Raw genomic sequence first — 27,445 nt, 5'->3', positions numbered from 1 at the left:
TCTGTTAAATGTCCTATAAAAATTATCTGTGCTAAAAGAAATATGTGCGCTGCCATTGCTGACCTTCTGCTAAAATGTTTAGCTTCCTGGCTTTCTCTGCCTTCAGTATTTTCTGAGTATTTGGCCCAGAACATGAAGTCATAACAGTCAGCATACATGTGCTGGGTTACTAAATCTGTATTAAACTTTGATAAAGTGGGACAAATTGATTGTGAAAATAACAAATAATGTATTGTGCCAAGAAAAGTATGTGTGGGGGAGATTTATTAAAACTGGTGCACACAAAATCCGGTGCTGATGTGCATTTTAAAAAGTCAGCCTCTAGATTTTGTTGTCAAACCTTAATTGAACACCTCAATTTAGAAGTTGATTGGCTACTATGTGTGGTTTCATGGTTGACTCTCTTTCGGTAAGGGTTCCCCTTAGGCCCCATGCACACGAGAAGCAAATGCAAACACATGTAAACTCAAGTTTTCAAAGGCAAAAACCGGCTTTTAAAACGCCCGTTTTTGCCGCGAATTTCGCTGCATTTTGCCACGTCTAGCGGCGTTTTACCGCGTTTACGGCTATCAGCGTTCATAACAAAGACATTGTAGATCCTCCCAAAGCTTTGAAACTCAAAAACGTTTGCGTCTGAACCCAAAATGTTGCGTCTGAAAAAACGAGCCTAAACCCAACTGCTTTAAAACGCAAAAAAACGTGAATGTGTACATGCACACATAGGATAACATTAAATGTGTTCAAGGGCAGTTGAAAAAAATGCCCAAATGCCTCTGAACTCAAGTTACCAGCGTCTCGTGTGCATGGGGCCTTAATGTTTCCCCCCAGGGAGCTGTTGTGCTGGTGTCACACAGTGAATACATGACTACAGTAGATGTTGGATGTATATAAATATTATGTAAATATAAGAATACTATGTACATTTTATTGTTTCATGAGCCCCGATCATTGATGCATGAAGACCTATTGCATCTGCATTTATTCTTTGGTGTATAAATGTATACAGTGAACTCTGGCAGCACTATTATTGCTTTTAATCACCCATATACATACATATTGTATAATCGTTTAACATTTGTTATCTATTAAATTGTATGATATTACAGTATAAATTGTTTGCTCTTTGTATGACCTGTACAGTGCAACGATGTATCCTGGCCTAGGCCAACAAGGCCCAGGGCAGCACTTTGCAGGGGGGCAGCTCAGAAAGAGTCCCTGCCGGCTTGTGCTACACTGTTAGTGTAATGTAAGCTGCTTCTAATTTTGACTGTCCTATCATCCTGGACCACAAACCTTCCTCACTGTGCTATATGTCTGCACCATTGGCATGGTTATATCTTCTTAGTCCTCGCCATAAAATTATTAGAAATTTGTGCTTAAAGTAGAACTATAGGCAACACCTTTTATTTTATTTTGGATAGAGTAAGGGAGGGTTATAGCCCCTGTCAGATTATTTTTTACCATCCCTGTCCCATTGCAGAGATTTCCCTTCACTTCCTGCCCCATTACCAAACAGGAAGTGAGAGGAAATCTATGCAAATTAAGGGAATCCATTGCCCCTGCAGGCCCTAAGAACTAGTGTCCCCACTTGAAAATTTCAGGGCAGGTCTTAAACAGAAAGGGGGTGTGGCCTTGACAGGAAGGGTGGCTCATATTTAAATTAGGGGGTGCACGAGTTAAGTCAGGCCTAGGGCAGCACAAACCCTAAATACACTACTGGTACAGTGAGACATGTTCTTATTCTTTTTTCTACTATGCACATCTTTTAGTAAATCTCCCCCAATTTCTAACTTTTTTAGCCTACAAATGACTGCTATGGAAATAAGTAGTAGGCTGGGTTCACACTAGTGCAAATTGGATGCAGGTTTTCCCACATTCAATTCGCATGTCAGGAGACTGTGACCAGCTCTCAATGGAGCTGGTTCACACATCTCCGGGACAGGTGTGGAGCGGATTTCAGAAAAGTCCTGTGCATCTTCTGGTCCGTTTTAGGTCCGAATCCAGCCAAATATTCAGGTCTGATTTTTCCCTGAAACAGAACAGGGACGTACCGAACCCCTGCTGTTAGCCACTCCGCACAACAGTGTAAGCCCAGCCTCAAGGGACATAGTCAAACCATGTTTGACTACAGGTACTGCTCACATGGAGAGCTAAAAATCATGTATTTGCCTATTGTGATGCAACATACCCTTTCCTGTTCCAACCAAGACTGCATTCAATGTCAGTTTTATATACATAAGTTACCATGACTAATATAAGGTTGATCAACAGCTTGATATTTGAAGGAGCCAAGCCTGCCATATCGTACTGTCCCTTTGAGAAGTTCAACTTGAAAACAACATGGCAGTATAAAAGACTGGAGTACACACACAAAAAACAACAAAACATTGACAGTTTATAAAATAATGATGGTGTCTCTCTAACCTACCTATTCCTTCCAGCATTATAATTACTACATAAAATTACAAGGGACCTTTAAAAAAGGAAAGAGCTGGAATTGTTGGGAGGGGGAGTTGGAGGATTCATAGAAACTGTCAAATCACAAGACATAATGAAGCAGCATGCTTACAGTATGTTTGGCCAACAGGCTAACTGCTCAGGTTAGTGGTGACTGAAATTAGAGTGACATGGTGATATGAAATGATAATGAGCATATGCCATTTTAATTCAGAAACATGGTTACATTGTTTACTGAATAAAATACGTAAATCAATCAGTCAGTCAGTCAATGAAAAAACAGCAGTTACAATTGTTCACACAGAGAGGCACCATTAGCTACACAGTTTAAAATGAAAAGAGCCAGGCTTCTGCATCTTAGATGGATGGAAGGAGTGCCAATTTGGTTAATGGAAGGGACATAAATAGCCCAGATGTATCAGTCAGGGCAGAAAATGACGTGTGCATGAATTTATGCTTTTGTGGTGTCAGTAAAGTTAGGACAGATGGGGGAGATGGTTTGAAAAGTATACGCTAACAGGATTTTGCAAGTAATCAAATGGAAGAAGTACCTTAGAGGAAAGTAAATGCAATCTCTTTATTGGAATCAAGTTGACCTAAAGAGGAATCTAAAATACATCAAAATACAGTTCATAACATCAGGGCCGTCTTTAAGGCAGGGCAAAAAGGGAAGCTGCCCTTGGCCCTGTCATTGTTGTGGGGCCCAAAGCAGCTGCCTCATACTTGTCAACTATCCCAGTTTAAATTCCCTTGTCCCTTGAAGTTTTAGCCCTGTGCTGTGTCCTGATATCTCAGAGTGAAGTGCTGCTACTAATGCTGCCCAGCTCTGCCCTATTGTGTACAGGTGACTCACCTGCAGACCCTGTGTTTACATGTAAATAACCGTCATTCATATGTAAATAACGGGAGCATTCATAAGTAAATAACAGGAGCATTCATATGTAAATAACAGGAGCATCCATATGTAAATAGCTGAGGCAGACAGCATTCATATGTAAATAAAGGCAGCATTCATATGTATATCATGCCCCTCTGCAGTGAAGAAATTATGTGCTGTAACCTCTAGCAAACCAATCATTGAGCAGTATTACTGTACAATAATCTCTAGCAACCAATGAACAAGAAGAAATCATGTGCTGTAACCTCTAGCAACCAATCAGTGAGCCATGATGTGTGGTGGAACCTCTAGCAACCAGTCAGTAAGTGGTAATGATATGCTGTAACCTCTGGCAACCAATCACAAACACTGCCTGCTCTGATACAGTAAACTGATTTTAAGTCTAGCTGATATTTATTGTATGTCTCAGAGCAGGTGGAGAGTAAAATTGCATGGGGGGCCCCAAGAACATTTTTGCCCAGGGTCCAATCAACATTAAAAATGGCCCTGCATAACAGAAATATAAAGTATTCTATAAAGTATTCTAGCTTTCCTGGTCCTGATAATGTGGATAATTAAATAAAGCACCACCTACAATTTTCTGGCAGTATCGCCCCTTTAAAATGGCGTGTGCTAAATTAAAAAATCCCTTCTGCCAGTTTTGGCAGCTTTACAGACATAGGTGGCAGATTCAGGTAGTTCCTAATAGCACCATTTTTACAAAGTGGTGCTATTGCTGCACCAAGTTCATATAGAATTACCTCCAGTTCAGAGAAAACAAAACAAGATGTAATTAAGACCAAATAATACTTGGTGTACAGAGACAGGTTTGTAAATCCAGCTTTTTTTAACTTCATGGTGAGAGAAGTCTGACAATGTTGCAAAGTGCTGAATACTGTAGCTAGAGGTAACTGAATGAAATAGTAAGTGGGTGGGGGATATCAAAAGTTTGCCGTGGGCCCCTTTCATTTGCAGTCAAACTTATACATAGGTATTTGCCTCTTACTGACTCTTTGAAGTCTCCGCTTGAATGGTCAGTAGTCAGGGCTTCATGGCAGGTACCCAGACAGATCAATTCTCTTCCACTCCATTCCACTCCACAGCTCCCCCATTTGCAATCTATCCCAGATCCATCCATCTGGACCTCCAAGGGGGTTACTCATGTAATGATAGGTGGTTCTATCAAACCTGTTGATGACCTTAAAGCTAGGCATGGCCTAGTTAGCACCTACGTCTTTTATTAGTTACAATTAAGTAAAAAACTTTTCTCCATTTCCCATATGCAAATTTCCCCCTCCTTTACAAGCCAACTCCAAGCCTGTAAAGAATATTAGATTGATAATATTTAAACTCTGAACTTAGAGGCTTGGGATGCCTGTCTGTTTGGATTATCCCATCAACTGCCTTATCTGTGCCAGACACCATTTCATCCAGTTCATATTCCTTCAAAGGATATACTTAATCCCAATGAGATTTCACAAAATCCTCCTTTTCATACCTGCACAATGTTGACAATGTCCATATTCTCCAGCAAACTTTTTCATGTGTTTTGGACTTTACACAGAATCCAAGCCTATTGAAAATCAATCACAACGTTCTTGAGGTGGATAACCTATATACCCGACAACCTGCACCTCAGCCATTAATCTGCACTAGAAGAACAGTGGACACTAAAAAGTCTGTAAACTATGCTGCATTTTTACAAAGCCACTTTTGAAAGCAGGATGTTCCCTCCAAAATTTTAGTTTGTCTGAATGACACCTGAACTACCCTAACACATTGATATTATTTTTCTTCCCACCATTTGTGAATACATGCCTCCACTTGAGAATGTCGGAAGTTTCAGAAATGTTTCATATAGGACCAATGCTTTCTACTTAATTTCTGTTCCAAATCCTCACCTATTGCCCCACTGCCCTCACCTATTCTTTCCTACTGCATAAGCCCCACCTCCCGTTTATCACCCCTCTACCCCTCCCCGTATTCCCACATCCTATTCCATCTTCTTTTTATTGGCTTCACCTGGTACCTAATGTTGTAATCTTGATATCTGTTAGGCCTAGTACACACGAGAGGATTTATCCGGGGATACGGTCCAACGGACCGTTTCCGCGGATAAATCCTCTCAAGGATTTCCGCGGATTTGGATCCGATGGAGTGTACTCACCATCGGATCGAAATCCGCGCCGAAATCCCATCGCGATGACGTGTCGCGCCGTCGCCGCGATGATGACGCGGCGACGTGCGCGACGCTGTCATATAAGGAATTCCACGCATGCGTCGAATCATTACGACGCATGCGGGGGATCCATTCGGACGGATTGATCCGGTGAGTCTGTACAGACCAGCGGATCAATCCGTTGGGATGGATTCAAGCGGATAGATTTTAAAGCATGTCTTCAAATTTTTATCTGCTTGAAATCCATCCCAGGGGATAAAAACCAGCGGAAACAGATCCGCTGGATTGTACACACCAGGGGATCTATCCGCTGGAGCCGGTCCGCGGATCAATTCCAGCGGATGGATCCTCTCGTGTGTACGGGGCCTTTGTGGTTTACCCTCACGGTGCAATTGTGGGACTGTACACAATATTTCCCAGTCGTGTCCAGCTGAGCAAAATTTAGCTCACCTGGTTTCTCTGTTGTTGTCGCTTTATTTGTCTCTTTGTGAATACAGTTGTAGTCGTGATAATGTATGTATTAAAATAACATGTAAATGTAGTGTCTGAAAAGACAAGTCTGTTTTGTAAACTTTGGTGTACTGTAAGTTCCTAATTCTGGCTAAACAGGATGGTCACAGCCTACAATTATTTTACACATAAAAACAACTTAACTTAATCTTGTTTATTTACTGATTTATGGATCAGGTATTGAGCAGTGGAGAGGGTTTTGGGTTGGTAATCTTTGTTCTCTACCACGTATTTTGCAGTAAGGCTGAATTTGCCAGAAAATATTTTCACACTTCTATTTGCACAACTGTCTGATTCTGACAGTTAGATATAACAATGGGTATAATAATGATCTCTGTATCTAGAGGTAATTAGGTGCAGGGAATAACAAAATCACGGCACTATGGGCCAGATTCACGTAGCCCGGGCGCAACTTAACTTTTCGGATTTAAGTTACACTGCCGCAATTTTTCCAAGTTAGTGCCCGATCCACGGAGCACTTACCTGGAAATTTGCGGCGGTGTATCCTAAATCCGGACGTACTGCGCATGCTCCCGACGCAAATTTCCCGACGTGCTTTGCGCAAAGTTACGATGCGCCAAGGTTTTATGAATCGCGACGGGTAAAAAAAAGTTGCGTCGGGAAAAAAAGAGTTGCGCCGGGAATTTAAAAAAAAAATAAATAAATTTGACAGCGACGTGGGAAAGACGGGTACACTTTTACATGGTGTACTAACATTACACTTTGTAAAAGGTGCCCTATCTTTGCGACGGCAAACTAACACTTACGGCGACTTAACGAAGGGAAAAAGCTTTGTGGATCTCCGGAAGTGCTAATTTGCATACCCGACGCTGGTTTACGTCGAGAACTCCCCCCAGCGGCGGCCGCGGTACTGCATCCTAAGATCCGACAGTGTAAAACAATTACACATGTCGGATCTTAGGGATATCTATGCGTAACTGATTTTATGAATCAGCCGCATAGATAGAAACAGAGATACGACGGCGTATCAGGAGATACGCCTGCGTATCCCTTTTGTGAATCTGGCCCTATTTCTTTATTTGGAATTCCTGCTGAACAACCTAAAATTCTTTTGCATGATCAGCAGATATGAAACAGTGGTACAAGGTTCTACAACCATGAAAACCAGGCATATTCCTAGTGAGTAGAACCTGAGCAGCAATTATTCCCAAAAAGTGATTCTTGACCGATCAACACAGTAAAGGTTTTCTCCAGTCAAGGATCCCCAGGAAAAATGTAGAGACATGAAAGGCCGTGTGTGAGTTACCGAGATACTTAACCAAGGCTGACAGTTTTAAAGTGCCATCTTTTCTTTATACCTCAAGAGATCTGTGAGTCAGGTGCAGAAAATAAATTTAAAGATGAGGCTTTCCTATTGTTCTCTGCTGGAACCTGAAATATTTCAAACTGTCTGAAGAGAAATGGATTCAGCAGTCAGCAGTTAATTTCCTTCATTCAGCAAATCTTTTACAAAGCCCATCATCCATTTTATTTGCAATATTTCCCTTGATAAATCAAAAAAATAAACATCTTAATAACGTTTTGATTATTATTATTATTATTATTATTATTATTATTATTAATAATAATAAACCCATTAACAGCCGAGTGAACCTGTGCTCATTTTTAATGGTCAATGCAGATAAGAGGATATTTCTATATTCTTAAACACAGTAGAGTCTTCTTATGCCTCATTTCAATCTCAGATAAAAAAAAATAGGGGGGCAGATCCACGTACCTGCAGGTAAGAATCCGCCGGGCGCAGCGTATCTAAGATACACTAAGCCGCCGCAACTTATTTATTCTCAACGAATTTGCACCGTAAGTTATGGAGGCGTAGTGTATCTTTGGCGGCGTAAGGGCGCAGAATTCAAATGGATGTAATGGGGGCGTGTTTTATGTAAATACGTCGTGACCCGACGTAAACAACTTTTTTTTTTAACTGCGCATGCGCCGTCCGTGGGGGTATCCCAGTGCGCATGCTCGAAATTAACCCGGAAAAATCCAATGCTTCCGACGGTGACGTCATTGTACGCAAATCCCTATTCGCGAACGACTTACACAAACGACGTAAAAATTTCAAATTTCTATGCGGGAACGACGGCCATACTTAACATTGAGTACGCCTCATAACAGCAGCTTTAACTATAGGCCGGAAAAAGCCGAACGAAAACGACGTTAAAAAATGCGCCGGCCGGACGTACATTCGTGGTTCGCCGTAAATAGCTAATTTGCATACTCGACGCGGAATTCGACGGTAACGCCACCTAGCGGCCGCCGAAATATTGCACCTTAAGATCCGACGGCGTACTAAGACGTACCCCTGTCGGATCCCTCCGAGATGCCGTCGTATCTTGTTTTGTAGATACAAAACAAAGATATGACGCAGGAATTTTAAAATTACGCCGACGTAATCCTTTTGTGGATCTGCCCCAGGGTATTTTTCTTAATTTTATGATAATTGGTGGAATATGTAAGCTGCCCCTAGGCCAACTGCACATCCAGAACCTCTAGTTAATAGTACACATACATCTTTACCTTATTGGTCCATTTATTACCAACTGCATGCAACTTTTTCAGGTTGAGTGTCCATGATCAGTGCACTGTACAGAAACCATGACTAATGTGGAATAGTTCTTATGTACAATTGTGTTGGTCCATAGAAACCATGGTCATAGAAGCCCTCTTAGATTGTAAGCTCTAATGAGCAGGGCCCTTTGATTCCTCCAGTATTGAATTGTATTGTAAATGTACTGTCTGCCCTAATGTTGTAAAGCGCTGTACAAACTGTTGGCGCTGTATATATCCTGTATTATAATATAATAATAATGTATTTCAGAAGTTCTGACTTTACATACTTTGCGCTTGTTCCAGGACAGTGATTTAGAAAGCATTAAAGCTAGAGACAGCCATGCAACTAATAATTTTGTCAGGAAGTTAACAATTGCAGCGCTCGTGTACCTCTTGTGGGGCAGGTGCCTTTTTAAGTACTGCTGCTTGAAGTGAATACAATTTTACTGGTCTGGAAAAACCTTTACAAAATACACCTACCTGCAACATTTTTTATTATTTAGGATACTTAGCGTTGGACGTGTGTTTCAGCAATATGTGGCTGTTCTTGAAAAACATAGCAGTGCACCTGCTCTACGTGCAATGCATTGCACTGCTAAAAATGTCCTTTGTTTGATCTGTTATGGGGTGCTGCTCTAATGTAATGTATGTTGTAACACGCAGCATACCGCACATTAATGCAAGGGATCATGAGAGTATAAATAAGACCTTAACATTTTGGAACAAATAAAAGTAACAAGTTATTGTTTCAGTAACAGATTTCCCAAAGAAAAAAAATCTAGTTACACACATCAAACGTAACTGTATATCACATGTACAAGTTTGTGGACTATTTTCTGCGTTCCTTGCTACATTTGCCCTATCAGCCTCAGGGACACTTAGGTTGCAGTGGAATGAAACATCAGGGTTCTAAAAATAGCCCTGACATCTCTGTACGCAACCATGTGTGCCCTGACTTCTAGGACATGGAGGCCTCATTCACACTGACACTTCCGTATATAGAAAAGCTAAGAAGTTATCTGGGAAGTAGACACAACTTTTATGGTTCTCGCATCACTTATTCCTGTATTTAGAAGTTCCTAAATCTGTGTTTAGCTAAGTTTAGAGTGTCTAAAGAGGTCCTGGATGCACAGATTCCTATTTTCTCTAAACACAGTTAATAGGAATGTAGGTGAATAGAGGTAAACAGGTTTAAAATAGGTTTAAATGATACTATTGAAAATGAATTACATGCATTAATAGGCATTGAGAAATGTGCTCTAAAGGCATATAATGCAGGTCTGACAGTGTGAATTATACCTAACAGTTAAATCTTATCTCCATGTTTTAGTGGAGTTTAAATAGTTTGTTTGCACCAAGCTGGACCTAACTAACTACAGTACTTTACTAACACATGTATAAGTGGTCAGCGCTATATGAACTGTATGTAGCCTTACCTACATGCAGGTATACAGGAGTAGATTTACTAAAACGGATGCACTCAGAATATTATGCAGCTGTGCATGGTAGCCAAACAGCTTCTAACTTCAGATTGTTCAATTAAGCTTTGGCAATAAAACCTGGAAGCTGATTGGTTTCTATACAAAAGTGAGCCTGATTGTAGTAAATAAACCCCACAGTGCAGTGCTCAAGCATTAGGATAGGAGCTTCCTGTCCCACTCCTGGAACAAAACTGAGTTGGGCTGAGTGTTGCGCAGGCATTCACAGGGAAAATTGGATTTCATGAATGAGCACAAAGCTTGCTTTGATTGGCTTAGGTGGGCTGAAAACATCTTGACCTCTTGCTCAGCCAATCAAAGGAAGTGTTGTATTCATTTATAGAATACAAAGCTTACTGTGAGTGGTTGAGCAGCACTCAGCCTGACTCAATTTTGTTTTAGGAGTGGGAAGGGAAGTTCCCATCCCACTGCCAGAACGTAGTGCTGTATACTTTATGTAGCCGAGGCTACATGCAATTTATACAGTGCACACAGCTGTTGCATCTGTTAGTAAATAGTTTTTTTGGATCAGTGAGGTCTAAACAAAATATATTAAAACTTCAAGGCTTAGTTCAACTTTTGTAAAAAAAATATTAAATACACTTGATTTTGCAGGTAAAAAAAAAATTGCATTTGTTTATTTATTTTTACCATGGAGCCTGCAAAGCATTGCACCAGCGATCAGTAGTTCATGGGTACATTGTCAGGGTATTGCAGACACTCCTGACAGGTGACGGATGGACAGACCGTTACTTTGTAGCTGCAGAAAGTGTCAGTAAACTATGAGAGCACTGATGAGCTTCCTCAAAGCTCATTGAGAAGTACAAGTCATCTGCCACGGTGCAAGAGTGTACTTGTAGTTCATTTATGAATAAATGACGTGGCTGTGTAGGCAGAACCCTACACAGCTGCACTGTTTTTAACTTGTGATACTGATTTTACTAAAAACCTTGAAAAAAGGAGTTGTACTTACCTGACCCCTCAAAAGTCCTGCGCGGTCCCGATAGCCTCTTCGCCGCTCAGCCTGGCCGCTGATTGGCTAGAGCGGATGGATTGAGAGCAGCGCAGCCATTGGCTGGCGCTGCTGTCAATCACATCCAGCGGCGCGCCGAGAGGCCGAGTGATACAGTGAGCGGTCATGGCCTCTCGCTGTATCATGAGGGCACGCCCGCAATTACTGACCACCATGCGAGCTCTCGCATGACTGTGGTGAGTAATTACGGAGAGGACCAGAGACAGCTGCTGAGGGACCCCAGAAGACGTGGATCGGGGCCACTCTGTGCAAAACGAACTGCACAGTGGAGGTAAGTATAACATGTTTATGCATGTGTATGCAAGCCAAGCTTGAGCGGAATTCCGTCGGAAAAACCATCCAAGGTTTTTACGAAGAAAAATCTGATCGTGTGTATGCAGCATAAGTTAGAATTGCTCTTTACCTACAAAGCAAACTAGCTGGCTGAATCATTATTTGCCTACGTACTATGATAAGGGTATGAACAAAAGAAAGAAAAAAGGAAGGCAGAAAAGGGAAATAAATAAATCAAAATTGTACAGTTTGGGTTCTCAGTTGACACTCATTTCTATTCCGGATAACTTTCACTTTTTCATATTTTCTTTAATATAACACAAATATCATTATAAAATACATATTAAGTCATCTATGTGATGTACCATATTCCTACAATAACAAAATAAAATAAACTGACCCATTCTACAACTTGCAATAGTCATAACTGATCTACACAATGACTATATGTAATCACAGAATGCTTGTATATGTTCTTGATTACAAAGTTTATGTATGTGGATATAAATAAATAGGAATGAGGTTAGTGATTACAAAAGACATTTGTGCCTTTGACCTTACTTTCCCAGACCATTTCTGTCTTTGCAGTCATGCATGGTAAACTGATTCACTAAAAGAACAGTGAAATATATTCATATAGAAATCTTTAATTACCAAAGATATAACAATAGAGACATAGGCCCAGATTCACGTAGGGCGGCGTAACTTTAAGCGGGCGTAGCGTATCGTATTTACGCTACGCTGCCGCAACTTAGAGAGGCAAGTGCAGTATTCACAAAGCACTTGCGTCCTAAGTTACGGCGGCGTAGCGTAAATGTGCCGGCGTAAGCGCGCCTAAATCAAATGAGGAAGAGGTGGGCGTGTTTTATGTGAACTAATTATGACCCCACGTAAATTACGCTTTTTACGAACGGCGCATGCGCGCATGATCAGTATCACGTCAAATTAATCGAGGTGAACGTAACCTACGCCCAGCCGTCGTAACTCCTTTGTGAATCCGGGCCATAAAGTAAGTGTAGGTTGCGTATGGTATATCTAATGGTGAGCTATGTTTTTTCTAGCCAGGATCAATAATTCTTGTAGGCTTATTCTAATACTGTATGATCCTAGTTCCTAATCTAAAATACCAAATGCACAAATATTGGGTGTCAACATCACCTATAAGTAGAGGAGATTAGATGCGAAATACACATTTTGTCATGGGGACTGTATTTCCTGGCAGATCCATAATGCCTGTAGCTGTTTATTGAAGGTACCTAATGCAGTCACAGTAAGCCACTTAGCTAATTTTACATAGACACACTGACATAAGATATATATAGTGGAAATTACTTTATTGTGATATTGACATTTTTGCGTTCCAAATATAAGGTCAGCTGTCCTGTGTTAAAGGTTGGAATTAAAGACATATATTTATAATAGGCCTTGAGGGGATTCTTTATTAACATGGATTAAAGGAAGTTACTAATTAGATATCAGCTCTAATTTTAACCCCCCTACTGGCTGGAATCATGGTATTGGTCTTTCCTGCCCAGTCAATCAGATAGAAAAACCATGGTGTAATGAAAATTCAGAAGATCTTGGTAGATTATATTGTGCTTAAAGCTGAGTAAATAACATCAACAGATTACATTAGTTAAACTTTCAGCACCATTTTGCTATAAATAATTGTACAACAAAAACCTAACACATCATTTGAAGTGTTTCTAAACTACAGCACATTTAGAACTGTATCTGTAAAAATGGTTGACGGAATGATACAAAACCTGTCCATTCATTTCTGTTCTAATGCTGCTAAAACTAATTTACAGTGACAGTTTCCAAAGGTAAAAAGGAAGAAAAATATTTGAGAAAAATGGTCTTAACCTTTTTGTGCCTGCAATTTTTATAAAATGGCAGTAAATAACCCCAACCCCCACAGACAGTCAATTAAAACTCTAAGAATCAGCAGACCCAGAGGAATTCTCTAGCCATATAAAAGCACAGAGCAGTAGATTGAGCATTTTTACATGGGTCATAAAACTCTAAAGGTGACCTCTAATGTCCTTTAATTTTGCAAAAAGGGGACGTGTTATATGTGTTATGTAAATATATCTATATATCTATATATATATATATATATATATATATATATATATATATATATATATATATATATATATATATATAGATAGATAGATATCTATTTATAGATAGATAGATAGATAGATAGATAGATAGATAGATAGATAGATAGATAGATAGATAGATAGATAGATAGATAGATAGATAGATACATTCTTGTTAAGTAACATTTAGTAATATGAAGGTGACTTTTCCAAATGATCCTGTAGAAAAAGCTGTGGTAGATAAGGACACTGGTAAGTTAATTGCTGCTGTTGAGTACAGAACCTAAGGCAGCACATGGTTGAGTCATAGATGAGGTGGATGGGGGAATCCTCTGCTTTGCATTGGGCTCTGATTAAAAGGGTATGCCCGTTGAAATGTGTGAACCTCAGGTGTGCATCTCTTGGTTATCGAAAAGCGTGCTTCTGATTTGAATACTGTGTTTGTTTATTTTACCCTGGCTATTGACAGAGATTATTTTAAACTCATGAGTAAAATATGTATTGTTATAGTAAGATGTCCTCTTACTATAGATCTGCGTCGGTATATGCAGATGCATTATCATGTGCTAGTTCTGCATACAACTGAGCAGACATCAACTCCTGCTAAAGCATTACATTTATATTCATTGCTACGAATTCTATTGGATTGTTTATGATGAATTGTGCAAAAAACTGATTGTTGACTATGTTTGCATATACAACCTCTCCAACGTCTTTTCATGGTAACTGCATATGATTCAAAGTCATCAAAAATGACTTATTGTAATATTTTTAATTGTCCTCTTTTAGGTGCAAGCAGATGAACTACCAAGATGATCTGCCTCAAATTGCTGTCGTCTTCATCTTTGTAAATGAAGCCTTATCTGTAATCCTACGGTCTGTGCACAGCGTAGTCAACCACACTCCATCTCATCTCCTGAAAGAGATCATTCTTGTAGATGATAATAGTGACAATGGTAAGTTTCTGTTACAAATAGTCACACACCTCCCATTCATTATATTTAAGTTGGTTCCATCTGGTTGCATTAGAAAGATTGTTATAAGGTGCTTTAGGATTGAAAGTGCAAAATTGCTATTTAAAAACAAAATAGCACGTTTTAACCTTCAGTCATGAGTAGATGAGTAGATGAAATGGTGTGCTTGAAGGCAATCTACTCTCTGCAACTATTACAAGGTAATCCAAGGGGTCAGTTATAACTTGGTTTCTCCTTATTTCAATCACATCAACTTTTCATATCAGTGTTTATTCTGTTCAATTCCACTGTATGGGAAAAAAAATATATGATCATTTACTTCCCCTTGTAGATTAGCAAGTTAAGCTTTTTGTTGTAACTGTAGTTTTCACAACCTTGTGCAGCACTTTACAGAGGATGGTAAAATGCTGACTTAAAGCGGGGGTTCACCCTTAGAGGGCACTTTTCCCCCTTAGATTCCTGCTCGTTTTTACTAGGGGAATCGGCTATTTATTTTAAAATATGTGCAGTACTTACCCGTTTACGAGATGCATCTTCTCCGTCGCTTCCGGGTATGGGCTTCGGGAATGGGCGTTCCATCTTGATTGACAGTCTTCCGAGAGGCTTCCGACGGTCGCATCCATCGCGTCACGATTTTCCGAAAGAAGCCGAACGTCAGTGCGCAGGCGCAGTATAGAGCCGCACCGACGTTCGGCTTCTTTCGGCTACGAGTGACGCGATGGATGCGACCGTCGGAAGCCTCTCGGAAGGCTGTCAATCAAGAAGGAACGCCCGCTCCCGAAGACCCATACCCGGAAGCGACGGAAGAAGATGCAGCTCGAAAACGGGTAAGTACTGCTCATATTTTAATACAAATAGCCGATTCCCCTAGACCGAACGAGCAGGAAGCTAAGGGGAGAAAAAATTTTTTTTTATAAATGGGTGAACTCCCGCTTTAAGCCCTGTACACACGATCGGTTTGTCCGATGAAAAATTGACTGTTTTCATCGGACAAACCGATCATGTGTGGGCCCCATCGGTTTGTTTTCCATCGGTGAAAAAAAATAGAACATGTTTAAAATTTTTCCTATGGATTAAAAAAACGATAGAAAAAAAACGATTGTCTGTGTGGAAGTCCATTGGTCAAAAATCTATGCATGCTCAGAATCAAGTCGACGCATGCTCGGAAGCATTGAACTTAATTTTTCTTAGCACGTCGTAGTGTTTTACGTCACCGCGTTTTGGCACAGTTGGATTTTTGACTGATATTGTGTAGGCAAGACTGATGAAAGTCAGCTTCATTGGATATTCGACGAAAAAATCCATCGGATTAGATTCCATCAGATATCATGTGTACGAGGCTTAAGACTTAGTCCCACCATCTAATGTCTCTACCACAATCACACACAATGAAGGACCAGCTTTGGGTGGAAGCCACTTTGTCCACTGGAGTGTATTTGGATTGTGGGAGGACACCAGAGCTAACACAAACAGAAATGGCAAGAACATAAATAATGTGGGTTGTGGTACCGGTGCAAAGAAACAAATAAAATAAGTGCTAATATAATTATAGTTTTCAGTCTGCTGCAGTTGTGATTTACTCCACCAGGTGGTGCAGTTGTGTGAAATGTTATAAGTGTTCGTACAATTGTACTACTGCGCTGACATCAAGGAAATAAATAAATAAATAAATAAATGTGCATAACTAAACTACACGTAGCAATCATAGGCAAACTCATATATTATACAAACGTTGTCCCCAAGGAATATATTGTGATGTAATCACATATATAGAATAAATAAAATAAAATGAAATAATCCCCTTTGTTCGCAAACTCAGAAGCGCCAATGCGCTGACAATCAATAATGTGTGTAAAGTATAAATAAATGCAAAAAACTCTAAACGATCTATGTAGGAAATAGTCCAATATAATCGTGCATTAATGCAAAGTCCTCAAAGCGTGTTTCCAGTATGTGCAGGAATTTGTGCCTTGCTGCAAGAAAATTTGTGACTTTTCCAACTTAAATACAAGTGTCACCACCACCTTCTATTTGGCTATGCTCTCACCAGATCCAAAAAGATGTCCAGCGTCACTGCTATCTCCCCGGCGTGTGCTCCAAGCCTCGGCCGTATTCCAGCGGGCAGAAGTGCCTGTGCAATACCGTTGCGGAGGTCAGAGTCGTGCGGTGTATTAAAAAAGTGTGATACCCCTAGGCCTCGATGCGTTTCGAATACTAATATTCGTCCTCAGGAAGCTTCCGGGGAGATAGCAGTGACGCTGGACAGGCTAGTGCCGGCTTAGGCACAAGAGCATGTGAGTGTACATATTGCTTTCTTAATGTTTTATGAATAAATTGTTCAAAACGTACTATACCATATGGGACTTTTCTTTTTCTGGGAGCAAAAAAAGAACCCATAGAGAGTTGGAGTGCGGAGGTCCGGGACCAGCAGTGGAACCGTACATCATATGTTTACATGCTGTTTATCTTTTTGGATCTGGTGAGAGCATAGCCAAATAGAAGGTGGTGGTGACAATGTGATAGATTTCTGTAATAATGCCTATTTGATAAGCTGAGCTAATTTTCCTATTAGAATTATTAATAATGTCTAGTATTATTTTTTATATATTCTTTTTGATACCTTTTTATATACATATATATAAGCATGCATGTAATCATATTAGTACCTATTTTAAATACATTGAATTGTTTTCAAATAGTATTTTCTTCTTGTCTGCTACCTCACATCAAAGGAATTCGTGCTTTGGACTGTTTTACACCCTTAAAAGGCAATAACCTTGTTTCCTGTGTATGGATTTCTAAATGGACGATTTGCTGGACTATTTTCCAACAAAGGTCTGCCTTATCCCTGCGCCTTTTCCTGGACAAGCCCCTTTCCAGCCCATCTCATTATATCCCTTGCAGTTTTCATCAGGAGACACCTTTTATTTAGAGTTGAACAAAGACCTTGCCATGTGCTTAGCAGGATGGGAGGGTAAATGGGTGGGGTCCAGGGTGATTGGGAGGAATCGATGGGTGTGTACTTAATGTGAACCAATGAAAATGTATGTATCTGTGATGTCATGAGCCCTATAAAGCCAAGGGATGGTGAGAGGGAGCTTTCTGTTCTGCTCTGCTCTCATTTTCCTGCTGCATTCCACAAGAAGCTGTGTGTGTGTGTTTGTTTCTGCTTATCTCAACAGATTATGCCAGTGGGTCACTGCCAGCCTTTCCTGTATTGAGACAGGAAATCATTTCCTGACAACACTTGTATTTAAGGTGGAAAAGTCACAAATTTTCTTGCAGCAAGGCACAAATTCCTGCACATATTGGAAACACGCTTTGAGGACTTTGCATTAATGCACGATTATATTGGACTATTTCTTACATAGATCGTTTACAGTTTTTTGCATTTATTTATACTTTACACACATTATTGATTGTCAGCGCATTGGTGCTTCTGTGTTTGCGAACAAAGGGGATTATTTCATTTTATTTTATGTATTCTATATATGTGATTACATCACAATATATTCCTTGGGGACAACGTTTGTATAATATATGAGTTTGCCTATGATTGCTACGTGTAGTTTAGTTATACACATTTATTTATTTATTTATTTCCTTGATGTCAGCGCAGTAGTACAATTGTACGAACACTTATAACAAGAACATAAACTTTCCCACAGAGACTGTGTTCTTTATAGGGATCCCTTAGCCACTGTGAAACCCTATCAGAAGTTCATAGAAATAAGTTTGCATCAGTGATTAATCCAACATAAAAATAAGTACAATTTGAAAAGCCACAATAAATAATTCACTCATCTATGCAATTGTTTTGCAGTTGTGTTTAATTGGTAGGATTGCAGCATCATTGGGAATAATTGTATTTAAATACAAATACCACTCAAATATTATATCTGAATTTTGCATGGGCACTGATGAACCAAATCACTTGTAGCAATTCTATCTTTTGCATCTTCAACTTTTCTCACTAGACCATGACAAGGATATCGCCCTCTTTAAACTGATTTGAACAATCATTTGTTTGTGCTACTTTATGCATAATCCAGCTATAGTATCAAGGTAGTAATGGAAATTTAGGTGGCGATACCCTACCAATACAATTCCCAAAAAACATGAGAAGCCAGAAAACCAGACAAAAGTGAAATCTCAGTTATGGTGAGAGATCCCTATAACGATGTTTAAGTTTTAAAGAGATAATCATTCTGTATCACCCAGTATGTACCATGAATACTACATACTTTAACTAATATGACGCATTATTAGCATATGAGTTAGGGTATGTTAGGGATAATAAATCTCACTGATACATCCCAGAAATATATTCTTACTGAAAATTACATGTCCACAAGCTAGAAAGGCACCTTGACAATGAAGCCAGAAACCACTTACGGTGTTGAAAGTAGACAGACAATGCTATAATCCTTGCTGCTTATTTCATAACATTTCTCACAAGATATTCAGTGCCAGTGCCATTCAGATACAAAAGCAATTTTTTTAGCAACTAACAGCAGATGTTTGTTAATGGTGTACCGGCTGGCCAAAGCAATAATATTGCTCCTAAAAATAATATGATAATATTACTGAAAGTATCATTTTGTATGACAGGAACCCTGCAGTTGAGCAATAGATTATATGTATATTTGTAACAACAACTTTTCTCATAAAAAAATAAATTGACAAATCTAATATAAATATTGCTAAACATTACGTTTAGGTGAAATTTAAAGTTAAAAAAAACAATTAGTTTGGGGAACATCATTATATTTCCTTTGCTAAAGTTATTAATTAAACATTTATACTATGCTATAGTCACAGTAATTTGAGCTGTCTATGTTGTTCAATGGAACTAAATTGAGCAGGCCCTTCATAGTTACTCACCCAGCCAATCTGTAAAAGACATGTGCATTCGTTTTTGTCCGAATGCATTTTCGTCCGAATTTCAGGTATTTTCTTTATTGTTTTAACAAACCATAACGGAAGCACAGAAAAGAAAACCAAAAGATCCGTACTAAAAAATTTGACTAAGTAGCTAAAAACAACTGCAAATTATGCCTGTGAAATAGAGCATGTTTCCTGTGTTTAGAACTGTCTCTGCACAAAGTGTGATTTCTGAAGGAAAAAAAGTAATTTAAAAATGACTCGCGGCTATAATGAATTGTTGGCTCCCGGCAATTCAGAGAGAATTCATTCATAAAAAATAAAGTGTGGGGGTCCCCCCAAATTCAATTACCAGGCCATTCAGGTCTGGTATGGATATTAAGGGGAACCCCGCCGTCAATTAAAAAAAATGACGTGGGGTTCCCCCAAATATCCATTCCAGACCCTTCAGGTCTAGTGTGGATTTTAAGGGGAATTCCACCCCAAATGAAAAAAATAGCGTGGAGTTCCCCCAAAAATCCACACCAGACCCCTTATCCGAGCACGCAACCTGGCCGGCCGCAGAAAAGAGGGGGGGCGAGATAGCGCCCCCCCCCTGAACTGTACCAGGCCATGTTGATGGGGACAAGGGCCTCATCCCCACAACCCTTGCCTGGTGGTTGTGGGGGTCTGCGGGCGGGGGGCTTATAAGAATCTGGAAGACCCCTTTAACAAAGCGGATCCCCAGATCCTGGCCCCCCATATGTGAATTGGTAATGGGGTACATTGTACCCCTACCATTTCACTAAGGAAGTGTCAATAATAGTAAAAAAACACACACACCGTGGAGAAAATTCCTTTATTAAAAAAAAAATCCAGCGGTGGTAATCCACTCTCGATCCCACTCCAACGTTGTCAGTATCCAGCGACGAGTGATCTCCTCTCCACCAGGGTCCAGTGATGAGATTGAAATCCAGGTTCGGGATCCAGAGCGCAGCATCGCTGACCGCCTGTCTCCACCGGAGACAGCCCGGCGAATGACGCGGCTGGAGCTAGTGACATTTTTGGGGGAAGTCCACGCCATTTTTTTTATTTGGGGTGGAGTTCCCCTTAAAATCCACACCAGACCTGAAGGGTCTGAAATGGAAATTTGGGGGGAACCCCGTGTAATTTTTTTTTAAATTGACGACGGGGTTCCCCTTAATATCCATACCAGACCTGAAGGGCCTGGTAATTGAATTTGGGGTGACCCCCACGCATTTTTTTTTTTATTATGAATGAATTCTCTCTGAATTGCCGGGAGCCGACAATTCATTATAGCCGCAAGTGATTTTTAACCTCTTGACCACCCCCCCATTTCTAAAAGACGTCCTGTTTTTAAAGATGAATATTTCGGTAACGGCAGCAGCTGCTGCCACAACCGAGATATCCATCTTTTCAGTGGGCGGTAGTGCACACGATAACGGCGGTCTCCGCGGCGGCAGCTGACTGGGGATGAGACTGAAGGAAAAATCTCCTTCACCCGTCCCCATAGCTCTGCTGGGCGGAAGTGACGTCAAAACGTCAGTCCCGCCCAGCCTCTTAAAGAAACATTTTTTTTTGTCATTTGAAAAAATGACATTTTCAATTTTTTTTTTCTTTTTTTTGCATTTTAGTCTAATTATGAGATCTGAGGTCTTTTTGACCCCAGATCTCATATTTAAGAGGACCTGTCATGCTTTTTTCTATTACAAGGGATGTTTACATTCCTTGTAATAGGAATAAAAGTGATACATTTTTTTTTTATTTTAGTGTAAAAAATTATAAAACTAAATAAAAATAAATAAGAAAACAAAATTTTTTTTTTAAAGCGCCCCATCCCGACGAGCTCGCGCACAAAAGCGATTGCATACGCGAGTAGCGCCCGCATATGAAAACGGTGTTCAAACAACTCTCCTCTGCAACTAAAAAAATGCAACCTGTAGAATTTTTTAAACTTCGCCTATCGAGATTTTTAAGGGTAAAAGTTTGACGCCATGCCACGAGCGGGCGCAATTTTTAAGCGTGACATGTTGGGTATCATTTTACTCGGCGTAACATTATGTTTCACAATATATAAAAAAATTGGGCAAAATTTATTGTTGTCTTTTTTTTTTTATTCAAAAAAGTGATTTTTTTCCCAAAAAGGTGCGCTTGTAAGACCGCTGCGCAAATACAGTGTGACAAAAAGTTTTGCAATGACTGCCATTTTATTCTCTAGGGTGTTAGAAAAAAAATATATAATGTTTGGGGGTTTTAAGTAATTTTCTAGCAAAAAAAACTGTTTTAGTCTCGTAAACACCGAATCTGAAAAATTAGCCCGGTGGTAAAGAGGTTAAATGCCTTTTTTTCCTTCAGAAATTACATTTTGTGCAGAGACAGTTCTAAGTATGGGAAACATGCGCTATTTCACACACATATTTTACACCCCCCTAGGTTTTTTTTTTAAAAGATTGTGTCGAATCTCCTTTTTTTTTTTAAAGATTCCTTTGAATCTCTTTTTTTTTTTACGATTCCGTTGAATCTTCTTAGAACATTCGACAGACACCATAAGCCTTCAATGACAGATTCGACCTTAATTAATTTGGATTTTCGGACGAATGCATTTTTTTTTAGAAAAACAAAATAAATAAAAAACGAAATTTCGGGAGTAACTAAATACATTTATTTTTCGGACGCAAACAAAATTCCAAAACAAAATATTTCAGTGTGCACATGTCTATTCTGTGATTCCCTTCCAAAGGGAGAAAACTGCAGTAGGGCCAATTAATTATATAAATGCTTTAAGCTATATTTAATTTAATGGGCATTTCTGTTCATGTTTAATGTTTTGAAATGGGGAATTTGTGAACAGCAACAATCTGTATAATTTAGGCTTAAATATTGGAGGCTCAGGAAACTAGGTTGTCATTGATCAAAAGGATTAGTAGAGCTAGGAAACCTGATGCACGGAATTAGTGCTGTGAAAATAAACATTATGTTCCAGCAGGCTCTTTCACCTGTGTCTACCTAAATTTATTTTATGTTTGACTGTATTTTCCCTGGCAACATTCAGCTATTTAATAACAGCTTCCTAGACACCCACTGGGCCCTCCTAGGTCACCTTATGGGACATCTGGCCCTGGACTGTAATGAACCTATAATCTATACAATACCCAAGTATCTAAATTATGATAACAAGGTGGAACTACTTTATAGATCTTCATACCACCTTTCCATTCCACGCAACTGACAGCAAGTATATAGCGGGTAAAATAAGTATTGAACACGTCACCTAAATATATTTCTAAAGGTGCTATTAACATGAAATTTCCGCCACATGTCGGTAAATACCCATGCAATCTATACATACAAAGACACCAAAACAAATACATTTAGAGCCCATTTACACAGGGGCAACACGACTTCTAGCACGACTTCGGGAGACAACTTGGACACAACTTGAGTATGAATTATCAGGCAACTTACAAGGCAACTTCAAGTTGCTTCCAGGACAGTACAAGGCAACTTCAAGTCGCCTCCAGAACAGGAGGCTTTCCAGTGGCCAATCAAACAGCAATCAGCTCTGTGGGAGGGAGGGGGGAGGGAGGGGTTTGCCTGAGAAATGTATGTTATCTTCCTGTATTGTTGCTTCAGTTAAGACAGTGATCCAACTTCTGAGGCAACTTCCATTGAAATCAATGGGTACAAGTTGCCTACAAGTCCCCTAGAAGTTGGATTGAAGTAGTACAGGAACCTTTTCTGAAGTCAGAGCGACTTCAGTAGTGTATATTAAGACGGCTCCCATTCACTTCCATTCATTTTCTCCACTGCGCGACTTGGGGCGACTTGAAGTCGGATCCCAGGTCGCCCCAGTGTGAACCGGCTCTTAGAAATTAAGTTATGTGTAATGAAATGGAATGACACAGGGAATAAGTATTGAACACATGAAGAAAAGGGAGGTTTAAAAAGGCATGGAAATACAAGACACCAGCTGAAATCTATCAGTAATTAGAAAGCAATCCTTCCCTTATCAGTGCAAATTAATATCAACTGGTTCATTCTCAACTGATGGCCTATAAAAAGGTGTCTCATTACCAAGGTGTCACACAATAAATATTTAATGATGGGTAGAAGCAAAGAGCTCTCTCGAGAGCTCTTCGCAAACTTATTGTTTCAAAACATACTGATGGCATTGGTTACAGGAGGATTTCTAAACGTATGAATCTTCCAGTCAGCACTGTTGGAGCCATAATCCAGAAGGGGTAAGAACCATAGGCGTGTGCACAGGGGATGCCAGGTGTGCCTGGGCACACCCTAATCAACCTGTGTGGTTGATTAACGGGACTTCTAAAAAAATTGGAAAACAAAAAATACAAAAAAATAAAATGGTAAAGAATACAAAATAATTAATAAAAATAAAATTACTGACACGGTCCACTGTCCTTCTTACACCGTCTATTGCGCTACTGATGCTATCAGTATACATACACGCATATGTGTTTGATTTTTGGAGTGCACACCCTATTGAAATAGGCTGTGCACACCTATGGTAAGAACATTATTTCAACATAAACTGGCCACGACCAGGTCCTCTTTGCATGATCTGTATGCAGGCTCACTACGCAAGACTCAATTTCTGAAAAAAAAGCATGATGAAGCTTGTTTAAAGTTTGCTGCACAACCTTTGGACCAGCCTGTGAAATACTGGGAAAATATAGTCTGGTCGGATGAGACCAAAATTGAACTCTTTGGATGTCATAATACAGGCAGTCCCCGAGTTACAAACGGGTTAGGGACTGTAGGTTTGTTCTTAAGTTGAATAAGCATGCGCAGAACTGCAGATACGTTGTTTTCCGATGTTCGGTCGAATGTGTCCGCCGTTGAAAAGTGGGCACGTATGTGCAGAACGGCAGATACATTGTTTTCTGATGTTCGGTCGAATGTGCCCGCTGTCGAAAAGGTTCCATCGAATGTGCCGGCCTTCGAAAAGTTTCCGTCGAATGTGCCCGCCATCGAAAACTGGCCACGCAGCCACCCGTTCGTAAGTAGGAGTCGTTCGCAAGTCGGATGTTCGGAACTCCGGGACTCCCTGTACACACCATGTTTGGAGGTCAAAAGGCACTGCACTTCACCCCAAAAACACCATACCAACAGTGAAGTTTTGAGGTAGGAAGATCATGGTATGGGTTGTTTTTCAGCATACAGTAGTGGAAAACTTATTTTGTTGAAGGAAGGATGAATGGAAAAATTTACCAAGACATTCTTTATAAAAATCTGTTTCCATCGACCAGTATGATGAAGATGAAATGAGGGTGGACATTTCAGCAAGACAATGATCCCAAATTCAATGCCAAGGAAACTCTCAATTGGTTTCAAAGAAAGAAAATAAAACTGCTAGAATGGCCCAGCCAATCACCTGACTTGAATTCAATAGAAAATCTTTGAAAAAACTAAAGATCAGCGTTCATATAGGAGGCCCATGGAACCTTCAAGAAGTGAAAACCAAAAGGTTTAAAGGGCCAAAATCAAACCTGAGAAATGCATACGACTAGTTTCTCCATACAGGAGGCATCTTGAAGTTGTCATTACTAACAAAGGATTTTGTACAAAGTATTAAATACATTTTAGTTAGAGTTTTCAATACTTTTTCCCTGTGTCATTCCATTTTATTACACATAACTTAATTTCTGAACATATCGGTTTTCTTTGTATGTATGGATTGCATGGGTTGTTACACACATGTAGTAAACATTTCATGTCAATAGCACCTTTAGAAATATATTTATCTAGTAAAAAAGGGATGTGTTCAATACTTATTTTGCCCGCTGTATGTATTCTTGGATACGACCAGTAACATTTTGCTAAGCTTTTTGTACCAACATTTTACGGTGATTAAAAGTTGTATCACTTGGATAAATATAAATAAACATATAAATAATAAGCATCAAAGTAAAGTATTACTCTTATAATCTGCCCAATCAGCTATGTTAAATGTTCTCCATTTCCCAAAATGTGCAATGTAAGCAGACTAAACAACTCTGTTACTGATATGCAAATGTTTTTTTTTTCTCAAAAGTCAGCAACTATGCCCTTATCCCCATATCTAACCACAACCTCATCTGCTGACATATGCAAAGAGCAGCTAAACTTGACTTTCACAGGAAGGACAGATGTGTCTTTGATTTGGAATTCCCAATTGGCAGCCTGGAAACACCTTCCCTATATTCTGCAAGAGCTAAGATGACAGTGCCCAGCAGTACAATAACTGGTCCTTGGAGCACAGATTCAAGCAGACTTTTATACATTTATATATTAAAAATTTTAGACAAAATCCGAACAGTTCATATTTGCCAGCAGTTCCTTTAAACACTGACAAAGTAAAGGGTACACTAAAAACTGTGTGTACCCCCAACATAGAGGAGGGGGGTGCAATGTGGCCAAACCAGTTTTATTCAGTCTTAGACCCGGTTCACACTGGGGCGACTTGTCAGGCGACGCAGCCGCCTGAGAAATGGCGTCCCATTCTAGTGAATAGAACCGTTCTAATAGGAGCGACTTAGAAAAAGGTTCTTGTACTACTTCTTGTACTACTTCGGGGGCGACTCGGGGCGACCTGCATTGACTTCTATACAGAAGTCATTTTGCAACTCGCCTTAGATGTCATCTTCATGTCGCCTGGCCGAGTCGCCCCCGAAGTCGTGCCGCCCCTGTGTGAACCGGCTCTGAAGGAGAATGGAAAAACATAGTCAGTTGTTTTATATTATGATAAAATGTGTTTATTCTTCCTTCTGAGAACTATGGTAGGCTACAAAAACAAATTAATAAATTTGACAAAGATAAAAAAAAAAAGGTGGAAATACTAATTGTAGAAAGAAACACATCACAAAATATAAATAATAAGAAAGAAAAAAAAGGGGAAAAGGAAGAAAATGGAATTAATAAAAACGAATTAGGATTACTGAAGGTCAAGGGTTACTAATGTATTTTTTATTTTTTATAAAAAATAACAAACATGTTATACTTACCTCCACTGTGCAGTCCGTTTTGCACAGAGTGCCCCCGATCCATGTCTTCTGGAGTCCCTCGGCGGCTGTCTCTGGTCCTCCCCGCAATTAGTCACCACAGTCATGCGAGAGCTCGCATGGTGGTCAGTAACTGTGGGCGCGCTCCTGTGATACAGCGAGCGGCCATAGCCACTCACTGTATCACTAGGCCCCGCCCCTCAGCATGCGCGTTACTGGATGTGATTGACAGCAGCGCCAGCCAATGGCTGCGCTGCTCTCAATCCATCCACTCTAGCCAATCAGCGACCAGGCTGAGCGGCGAAGAGGATATCGGGATCACTCGCGGGACTTTAGAGGGGTCAGGTAAGTATAACGGGGGCTCGGGGGGGGGCAGCATCAGATGTTTTTTCACCTTAATGCATAGATTGCATTAAGGTGAAAAAACATTTTCCTTTACAACTCCTTTAATACAAGGCTATACAGAAATGTTTTTTATTGATAAAATAAGTTACATTTTTCATGTATTATTTTTTTTACAATTGCAGATGGTTTTCTGGATTTTACATTATATACAGAATAAATAACAATGTGTATGAATACTTGAGATGTTAACTGTTTGAAAACTTCATTCACACACAACAGGACTTTGTTCCACTGCCAGACTAGCCAGTGGTATAAATGTACCTGTTCTGTTTGTTGGAAGCCACTTTCATTGCTCCTGGTACAAAAAGCAGGACAGCTGACAATTTGACATTATGCAGCTCCTCGTTATTCAGTTCCTATTCAGGCTTTACCAGCTAAAAAAATTGCAATAGCAGGAGATTTTGACCAGCTCCCTATGGAGCCCTTTCACATATCTCCACAGCAGGTCCGGTGCATTTTGCAGATCCAGTTCAGGTCCAAATTTGGGCTGAAATTGGACCTGAAATGGTGAACCAGGATGCATCGGACCCCTGCTGGGAGATGGCTTTGGGGATTGTGTGAACTCAGCCTAACAGAATAGTCATAATCCTTACTAATAACCTACATTATTTTAAACTTTATATTTTACTATATTTCTAGTAAGGTAATCTAATGTTAAAATAATAAAATCATAGGTTATTGCAATATTTTTTTTT

General features: G+C 39.8%; 1 protein-coding gene across 1 annotated transcript in view; it reads left to right on the top strand.

Moving 5' to 3' along the window:
* Positions 1-27,445, top strand: part of GALNT9 (polypeptide N-acetylgalactosaminyltransferase 9) — a 467,683-nt gene that overhangs the window by 151,628 nt on the left and 288,610 nt on the right. Inside the window, exon 3 of the mRNA XM_040347718.1 lies at positions 14,276-14,442. Within this exon, the coding sequence (XP_040203652.1) occupies positions 14,276-14,442 (167 nt within the window). The remainder of the gene's footprint in view (positions 1-14,275; positions 14,443-27,445) is intronic.

This window comes from Rana temporaria, chromosome 1 (assembly GCF_905171775.1).
Source record: "Rana temporaria chromosome 1, aRanTem1.1, whole genome shotgun sequence".
NCBI classification, from domain to species: Eukaryota; Metazoa; Chordata; class Amphibia; order Anura; family Ranidae; genus Rana; species Rana temporaria.
Note: the sequence above shows the minus strand (reverse complement) of the source record. Positions and strands in the feature narration are given on the sequence as shown.